This window comes from Lipophrys pholis (assembly GCF_963383615.2).
Source record: "Lipophrys pholis genome assembly, chromosome: 2".
Taxonomy (NCBI): Eukaryota; Metazoa; Chordata; class Actinopteri; order Blenniiformes; family Blenniidae; genus Lipophrys; species Lipophrys pholis.
The window spans coordinates 37,983,545-37,993,544 of NC_137636.1; the positions used below are offsets into that span (position 1 = coordinate 37,983,545).

The window sequence follows — 10,000 nt, forward strand, 5'->3', positions numbered from 1 at the left end:
AGACCGTGAGAGATCCAGGCAATCACTCCTTTCCTGAGGAGAAACAACACAGAGCCATTACCAGGGGGCGCTACAGCACACAGCCATAAGCAGGGGGCGCTGCAGCATGTTAGACAGCTCAGTATTTGGCACCCTGTTCACTCTGACATACTTTTGTTTACTATTAAGCATGGAAGCATTTCACTCTCTGACACCGTGTCTGTTGAGGGGCTTTCACAGGCAGCTCACTATTTGGCACGCTTGCATGAACTGATCTGCACAGTCTGCTGATCAGTTTTTGAAGCAGATCACTATTTGGCACCCAGCCCTGGAGGGATTATGTAGGAGCTCAATATCTGGCAACTGGTCTGTTGATGGGATAATGAAGCAGGACATTATTTGGCAGTCTGCTTGCTGCTAGCTGAGTAGGGCAGCTCACTATCTGGCATGTAGCCTGCTAGTAGCTTGACGGAGCAGCTCAGTATTTGGCAGGTGTCCAGGGTACTCACTGGTCTTCAGGTCTACTGAGGAACGAGAGGAAACAGAGACTCGGTAAGTTCAACGTGTCGTGGAGGAGAATGGCTGCCAACTGAGTGTTTACCTGCCGGACGCTGGAGACTCGTCCTGAGACCCGAGAAGAAACACAGAGAAACAGCATGAGAACAGGTTCAGTCAGGACTCAGTGGTCCTAGATCAGGACCGGGTCTGGGTTCAGTCTTTGGTCCGGGTTCTGGTCTAACCTTGGACTCGGCCCGGGTCAGAATCGGGGAGACGGGGGGTCGAGGCAGAGCTCCGCTGATCCACGTCAGGACTCCTGTCTGGGAGCTGGACTGGGCTGGGGGGGCCGGACTGGAACCAGAACACAGATCGGTCTGAGTTGATACAAGAATCCACGTGGAAATGTGATGCTAACGACAGCCAGCTAGTCGTGATGCTAATGGTTAGCTGAATGGCTATGCTAACGATTAGCTGAACGGCTAGCTGAACGGTTGGCTGAGACAGTTTTACTTCCTGGTTGTTGGTCTCCTGATGGTTACATGAATGTTCTCCTGATTTACTGATGGTTACATGAATGAGGCTCGCCCCTCTCTCAGCATGCAATGTGTATTGCATGCAGTAAAGTGTTCATCCTCAGGTTGTAGCTCCATTCATTCGGATCACGTGATTTCCATGCCGAGTTCTTGAAACCCAACGCCCGCCCACTAACACGGCCATTTAGAAGCTAAGAGCTGATTGGCTGGTGCTGATTGAGGCACTGCTTCACAGAACCGGAGCGAGTCGTTACAAATACCACCCTTTTAGCAGTGAGAGCTAACAAACAGTGAGTAGCTAAAGCAAGCAAACAGTTAGCAGCGAGAGCTAACAATCAGTTAGCAGCTAAAGCTAACAAACAGTGACTAGCTAAAGCAAGCAAACAGTTAGCAGCGAGAGCTAACAATCAGTTAGCAGCTAGAGCTAACAAACAGTGAGTAGCTAAAGCAAGCAAACAGTTAGCAGCGAGAGCTAACAATCAGTTAGCAGCTAGAGCTAACAAACAGTGACTAGCTAAAGAAAGCAAACAGTTAGCAGCGAGAGCTAACAATCAGTTAGCAGCTAAAGCTAACAAACAGTTAGCAGCTTGAGCTCATGTGAACAAAGACCATTCTTTGTGAGAAACAAAGCCACTTATACTATACTAAATATGTAGACATATACAAGATATATGAAAAATATATAAAATATAAATTAGAAGTAATATGAAAAAGTACATTGTACAGGATTTATTTTCTCAAAAAAATTCAGAAATCTTGTCCATGGACGAATTGTCCTACAATCCAGCTAGAGCTAACAAACAGTTAGCAGCGAGAGCTAACAAACAGAACCTGAAATCAAATCTTGCTCGACCAAGTGTTTACATATAGAAATGCCTTTGAATACACATAGCATTAAATATTTAGCATATTCTGAACCTAGAACTCTCTATCTTGACTAACGTTATTGTTTTCAGGCTAATACTTGTTTAATGTAATGTTACATAGCTACTGCAGTAATATTTACTGTGACTGTAACTAACGACGCGGGGATGCTAATGTAGCCGCGACAAAGACTGATGCTAATTTTGTTGTTGTTACCATGGTTAGCATTCAGGCTGTCAACATGCTGCAGGTTTTCTATCAAAAGATTGACGTGATGATTAAATTCAGCTTATTGAAGAGAGTCATGAACACACAGTTCGTGAGTTAGCGCAAAGTTTAAAATGTAAACAATGTTTGGTGAGTGAAAACTACAGAAATATTACATCGATGATATGTATATATATATATATATATATATATATATATATATATATATATATATATATATATATATGCTTGTTTATAAGTAATAAACGATGAATAAAATCTGAAAATGTAATGTAACTTAACCCAACTGAGAATCTGTCTGATTTTTTAACCTGATATATGAAAAATGCTTAGATAAAGAATAAACAGTGAACGATTGTGACGATGCTGCTGAAGAACCTGCTGGATTAACTCACCCGTTCCCGGCTGCTGGCTGGACTTCCCGTTTGGGTTTTTCACTTTTTGCGGCTAAAAAAAGTGGTAAAAGTTCGGAATGAATAGAAAGAACAGACTAAATGAGAGGAAGTTGAGTTTTTACCTTCTATTTGGACTTCGTCCTGAAACTTCACCTTCTTCTCCTGTTTCAAACATAAAGTCGTGTTTCCATCACAAACCTATTTCATCACAGTGTTTCTGTACACTCTCGCCCCCTGCTGGTGGCACTACCATACAAACATTGAGAGGAAGAAGGTGTGGCTTACAACGACAGGGGGTGGGGCCTTGGTAGGGGGCGGGGTTTCTTTCTGCTCCTCACTGTTTTTGGCCGGAGGTTCAGGTGGATGAGGAACGACTTTAACCGCCCAACTCAACATCCTCTGTGAACACACACACACACACACACACACACACACACACACACACACACACACACACACACACACACACACACACACACACACACACACACACACACACACACACACACACACACACACACACACACACACACATTAGGGATAACTGACAAAGACGTTGTGTATGTGTGTGTGTGTGTGTGTGTGTGTGTGTGTGTGTGTGTGTGTGTGTGTGTGTGTGTGTGTGTGTGTGTGTGTGTGTGTGTGTGTGTGTGTGTGTGAGATCTGGCTGAGTGTCATTCTGAATTAGCTCTGATGTTCAATGACCCTAATCGCATGCCGAAAACCTCAAGCTCCGCCCAGCTGTTCCACTGCACACCAGCGCTGCTCTGACCGGCGCTGCTCTGACCGGCGCTGCTCAGACCGGCGCTGCTCTGACCGGCGCTCAGCAGTGTGACAGTTACTGATCAGACACAGAGTCAGTGAGATGCTCTAACGTGCTGCCACGGCAACACAAACAGGTAATCAGGCCGGTAAGTAGTGAAGGATCATCCGGTTAGTGAACCTAAGCAGAGGTGATCAAACGTTCCAGAGCCGCCAGCATCATGTGGTCACTTTATTTAAACAACACAGTCATTTCTAGAAGCTTCTAGCACAGAAACACAACAGAAGAACCTGACTCAGCAGAAACCTTCCAGAGAGGAGGTTCAACAAACTCTGAGTATCTTCTGAATGCTGAGATGAAACTCTGAGTTTCTGGTTCCAGAACAGCTGATCTAAATTAGTTTAATCAACTCTGAGTATGTGAACTTTGAGTTATGAGCTTGAACAACCAAAATACAAAGCTTCATAAGTGGAGCCCCATTACCACCGGTCACTATGGCAACAGACTGAAAAGTACGAGAGTGAAAACCTAGTTCTTTCACAGTAAAGTACCAGACCAAACCCAGTTCTTTCACAGTAAAGTTCCAGACAAAACCCAGTTCTTTCACAGTAAAGTACCAGACCAAACCTAGTTCTTTCACAGTAAAGTACCAGACTAAACCTTGTTCTTTCACAGTAAAGTAGTTTGATTGAGGAGCAATCCTACAGGAAGCAGCTAAACATGAAATATTAAAACATCTTTCACAATAAAAAGGCAGATATGCTCTGATTGCGCCTCACATTGATTTTAATTTTGTTTTTTAAATTGATGTAGGATATTAAAATTAAACAATATTCATTCAGTAGCTACTTCAAGTAGTAATTTATACCCCGAACAAGATGTAGTTTGAACTGGTCCTCTGTTTATATCCTACTGAGTAGACTCACTCATTGTTTACATATTTTATTAGTGGAGTCATTTAGAATGTGACCATGTGTACATCAACACTCAATAAAATAATAAAATACTATAATACTACACGCACACACACACAACCCCCCCTCGTGGGAGACTTCTCTAACTGCTCTACACACTGTTGATTTACCAATATTATAAAGGAAACTACCATTTCATAAAACAACGTAATGTGTATAGAATGTGCTCTGATGTGAAGCTCGGGCCAATTAGGGAAGGAAGTTCCTCCACGGGGAATTAATACAGGGCAAAGAGATGAAGTAAATCATCTCTAATTATTTCTGGAGCTTCAGGTGGGAGGAGCCAGTAGAAACTCAGGGTTTCCAGCCAGCAGGTTCTGTTCACAGAGTCTGTTACCGTGGTGACAGGCAGCAGGTTCTACTATTTCCCTCATTTCAGGGGTAAGTTAGGCCCTGTTTACACGACAACGTTTCACGTGACAACACCTAATCCCTAAAAAAAAGGAGTGCGTTTCCACTGCAGCAGCGGACACAGAGACAACGATGTAGTTAGTCTGCCGGGCCACAGGAGGGCGCTGTTGCTTGATTTTGTAATGAAACTACACAGACGTGTGCAGAGAACAAAAGGTGAAGAAAATGGAGAGGACCTGACATCCGTATGGACTGATGACTCATCGGATGATATCAGGGAGAGTCTCAACTATTAAACTACTGATCTGGACCATAAAACTAGAATATGGACCGCGAGTCAAACCACTACGGGTCGTACCACTACGGGTCGTACCACTACGGGCCGTACCACTACGGGCCGTACCACTACGGGTCGTACCACTACGGGTCGTACCACTGCGGGTCGTACCACTACGGGTCGTACCACTACGCGGCCGCCATGTTTGTTTACAACTGGATGAGCAGGAGGGAGGGGGAGATGAGCAGTAACAGGCTCTGTAGCCTCCATCAGTCTCTGCAGGAGGGATTTGCTCCATGAAAGAATCTTTCCACTTTGGGAGCCGGATTAAAAACTTTGTAGATACAGAGGATCAGAACACTGGTGTCGTGTAAACGGACCCCCCAAAAGTGAAGGAAGTTTTGCGGATACACTCGTATTCCTTGTCCTGTAAACGGGGCCTTACTCTGCGTTTTCACATAACCCGCTTTCTGGAATCCCCCAGGTGGAGAGGAAACAAACAAACAAACAAACAAACAAACAAACAAACAAACAAACAAGCAGACAGACAGACAGACAGACAGACAGACAGACAGACAGACAGACAGACAGACAGACAGACAGACAGACAGACATGAACTCAAAGGGTTTGGTGTTGATTCACTCGAAGAGTTTGCTGCACAAAGTTCATCACTTACTTGATCAGTTAGTTGATCAGTTACTTGGTCAGTTACTTGGTCAGTTAAGGAGTAGGACTCAGTAAAGCTGCCAAAGTTACCCAAGAAGTTACTTCTTGGAAACACTTCAGTGGTTCGTCAGCAGCTAGTTGAATCCTCTCAGAATGAGTACTGACTAACGAAGTAATCCAGGAAATATATTTACTTTTCTTTTAAAGACAAAGTAACTTGTTACAATGAAAGAACCAAGCAGCAGCTGGGCGTCGTCTTCAGAGGGAAACCCTCGGAAACTCCTCATCAATTGAACCGTCAGTAACTAAACTGCTTCAGTAACTAAAGAGATTCAGCAACTATTCTGGTCCTACCTGAGCTGTTCAATCGGGGTCCAGCAGCATCGTACAGACCTGCAGTAACAGAACCTGCAGTAACAGAACCTGCAGTAACAGACCTGCAGTAACAGACCTGCAGTAACAGACCTGCAGTAACAGAACCTGCAGTAACAGAACCTGCAGTAACAGACCTGCAGTAACAGAACCTCCAGGGACAGTGGTAGGATTACTGAGGAACTCAGCGAGCACCTAACAGGATTACAACTTGAAATACTGAGAGTAATCAGATTACCCAGATTACTGAAACATGACGCGACAGACACGGACAACACACTGTCTGACCCAGTCTGGGTCCTGGTCGCTTCCTGGTTCTAGGTCTCAGTCTGAGTCTGGATCGAACTGGATTTGTTTGGTTCTAACTTGGTCCTGGTTCTGGTTCTACTTTAGTGTTCCACTGCAGGTTCTGGTTTCAACTTCGTGCTGGATCCTTTCTGGTTCTGGTTCTGGGTCATGTTAAGCAAGTTGAGCTCTGGTTCTTGAGCCTGGCCCTGGTTCCTGGTGGACCTGACACAGGTGTTACGGTGGACTCGGTGGACCTGTTAAAACTGCCCCTGTTGCCCTGATGGGGATGATCTGGATTAACCAGGTTTAAAGCAATGTCAGCAAAACATGGGATTGAAACCAGGGCGACCTGAGAACCTTAGACCAGGACCCGGGACCAGGACCTGAGACCAGGACCTGAGAACCTCAGACCAGGACCCTGGACCAGGACCTGAGACCAGGACCTGAGAACTCCCCGTACCAGGACCTGGGACTAGGACTTTGAGGAGTGTTTGAGGAGTGTTTCCGCCTTCTCTATGGTTTAAACAGCAGGACTGTTCAGGCTCGTTGCCATGGTTACACATGTCAACTGAACTCTGGTGAAGTGGACTCATGTGGTCCTCTGGTAGATGGTTGGTGAACTGCGCTGCTCAGTCTGGTACCAGACAGTCTGTGTTACCGTGGAAACAGAGAAACTGGAGCAGTCTCGGAGTTCAGATCACACACACACACACACACACACACACACACACACACACACACACACACACACACACACACACACACACACACACACACACACACACACACACACACACACACACACAAACTTTATCAAGGATCCATCAACATGGACCTGTTCAGGCTTGGGCAGATAAATTACCCATAATGCATTTGGCAGGAGAAGCTGAGGAGCTCCTGGAGGAGGAAACACAACGGTGAGTAAAAGATCTGAAATATCAGCGTCAGTGTTTAACAGACTGCAGTTTTAAGAGTATTTTAGGCCAGAATATCGTTGTTTAAAATGTTGATATGAGGTTGATATTTAAAGATCACGCTGACTAGAACATTTGAACCAACGTTTTCTGAGATTGTGGATCCAGACTGAGACGAGGCTGGCTGTGGTTCTCTACTGTGGTTAAACATGAGATCTAAATGTTCTAGAGTAAATCTAACAGTGTTCATGTACTTTTATATTTGCTGCTGAGGGGAAAGATCCTGTTTAAAACTATTTAACTTGACTGAGAGGTGAAGGTTCTACTGGAGGTTCTACTGGCCATAGTGTTTTCGCTCAGTCATACAAATGTTTTCTACCCGTTCTACTGGAGGTTCTACTGGAGGTTCTGCTGGAGGTTCTGCTGGAGGTTCTACTGGTTCTACTGGAGGTTCTGCTGGAGGTTTTACTGGTTCTGCTGGAGGTTCTACTGGTCCTACTGGAGGTTCTGCTGGAGGTTTTACTGGATCTACTGGAGGTTCTCCTGGAGGTTCTCCTGGTTCTACCGGTTCTGCTGTGGATTCAAACTAACACCATGCACTATTGTAATCCAGGACTCCTGAGGAACCTGAAGCCTGGTCCAGTGGAGAAGAGGAACTCCTCCAGATGAGGAGTGAGGATTGTTTTTGATGCTTGAATTATTACATGTATATATTTTATATATTTTATTCATACATGAGTTAATAACTTACTGAACTGGTAGTGTGTCGTTCTTTTTGTTCTATGTTCTCCTCATAGACCTCATAATTGTTGAAATTAATCAGAGATAATTTCTTCTTTTAAGCAACATTACATTGTTTATCAAATAAAACAGAGAATTATTAAGTTCTATATTTTACAGTCATAAACAATCATTTACAGTCACATGGTTAAATGTGTCAAAGCGAGGAGAACAGAGTTACAGAAGATGAGGAACATTTTACATCTCTGTCTTTATCCATCTATCTCCATATGTTTACACATGACTAGAGAACATGACTAGAGAACATGAGTAGAGAACATGACTAGAGAACATGAGTAGAGAACATGACTAGAGAACATGAGTAGAGAACATGAGTCCATGTACATGGAGGATCTATGCAGGACAATAGCATCCTGCACAGATCCCCAGTTTCCAATGTACACATCAATAAACCTCATATATTACAGAGTATCTTTTAACGACAGGTAAATGCAGGAAAGATTCTACCTTTCTGACATGTTTCAGCTTCATCTGTAGTCTTCCTCAGAGGGTCATGTGGTTGTGATGACGTGTCGTCTTTATCAGGTGACCGGCCAGATGATGTTCTGAGGAAGACTACAGATGAAGCTGAAACATGTCAGCAAGGTAGAATCGTCCCTGCATCTACCTGTTGTTGAAAAATACTCTGTAATATACAGAAGGACAAAATTAAATAAACCTCCTTTGGCATCGCAAATAACTCCACTATGATGGAGAGTTTTCTGTTTAGGTAACAAATGTGTTGTGGCTCTGCAGGAGGAAGAATTAGAAGGTGACACCATCAACCAGCAGTACAGCAGAATACCTGATGACCAGCAGGAGGAAGAATTAGAAGGTGACACCATCAACCAGCAGTACAGCAGAATACCTGATGACCAGCAGGAGGAAGAATTAGAAGGTGACACCATCAACCAGCAGTACAGCAGAATACCTGATGACCAGCAGGAGGAAGAATTAGAAGGTGACACCATCAACCAGCAGTACAGCAGAATACCTGATGACCAGCAGGAGGAAGAATTAGAAGGTGACACCATCAACCAGCAGTACAGCAGAATACCTGATGACCAGCAGGAGGAAGAATTAGAAGGTGACACCATCAACCAGCAGTACAGCAGAATGCCTGATGACCAGCAGGAGGAAGAATTAGAAGGTGACACCATCAACCAGCAGTACAGCAGAATACCTGATGACCAGCAGGAGGAAGAATTAGGAGGTGACACCATCAACCAGCAGTACAGCAGAATACCTGATGACCAGCAGGAGCATCAGTATCAACATAACGATGCTCCTGGAAACCCTGAAGCTGGAGTCACGATGCCTCCAGGAGAGAAAGGTTCCAGGGTAGGAACATTATTGACCTGTGTATCACTGCAGGGGTTCCTGGGAAATAAAAGAAAGAACTTTTTCTATGTACATAATGTTCCTAACTTGTGTTTTTACTGTTGTAGGTTCTGCTGAAGTTTATTAAATAAAATTTCCTTTATCTTCTGCTTGATATCTTTCTTTGTTCGACTGTGTAGGTAATGTGTGTATTTATGTATTTACTCTCCCACAGTATACGCCATGTGTGTATTTATGTATTTACTCTCACACAGTATATGCCATGTGTGTATTTATGTATTTACTCTCACACAGTATACGCCATGTGTGTATTTATGTATTTACTCTCACACAGTATACGCCATGTGTGTATTTATGTATTTACTCTCACACAGTATAAGCCATTTATGTATTTATTCTAAATAGAACTTATTAGAGCTAATGATTGGAGTACTTAACTGTAGGATGTATATTAGACAAATGTAATAGAGTACATATTAATGACAACAAGCAGCAGGAATGTGAAAAGCTGGTTAATCATTTAAAAAACATCAGGGATCTTCAGTAAAACAGTAAAATACTAGTTTGTATTAGTAGAACATTTCTGATCAGCTGCTTTTATTGTTACTGAACTCCAAGAGGATGAAGAGTAAAATAAATGCTTATAGGAGGTAGAAGTAATAGTAACACTGTACTATACATGGCACTATACACAGTACTTTATACAGTACTGTACACGGTACTATACACAGTACTGTACATTATACTATACACGGTACAATACACTGTAATATACA

The 10,000-nt window shown here is 43.5% G+C and overlaps 1 protein-coding gene across 2 annotated transcripts in view; it reads right to left on the minus strand.

Moving 5' to 3' along the window:
* cngb1a (cyclic nucleotide gated channel subunit beta 1a) overlaps positions 1-6,066 on the minus strand; it is a 48,908-nt gene extending 42,842 nt beyond the window's left edge. Inside the window, exons 1-7 of one of the 2 annotated variants that reach the window (XM_080493402.1) lie at positions 5,884-6,066; positions 2,783-2,896; positions 2,620-2,659; positions 2,498-2,549; positions 720-828; positions 581-603; positions 1-33 (exon numbers count right to left, since the gene is read on the minus strand). The exon at positions 1-33 is cut by the window's left edge and continues 70 nt beyond it. In XM_080493402.1, the coding sequence (XP_080349528.1) occupies positions 1-33; positions 581-603; positions 720-828; positions 2,498-2,549; positions 2,620-2,659; positions 2,783-2,893 (368 nt within the window). In that variant the 5' untranslated portion in view covers positions 2,894-2,896; positions 5,884-6,066. The remainder of the gene's footprint in view (positions 34-580; positions 604-719; positions 829-2,497; positions 2,550-2,619; positions 2,660-2,782; positions 2,897-5,883) is intronic. The other variant, XM_080493401.1, reaches the window with a different exon arrangement.
* Between the last annotated feature and the right edge of the window lie 3,934 nt (positions 6,067-10,000).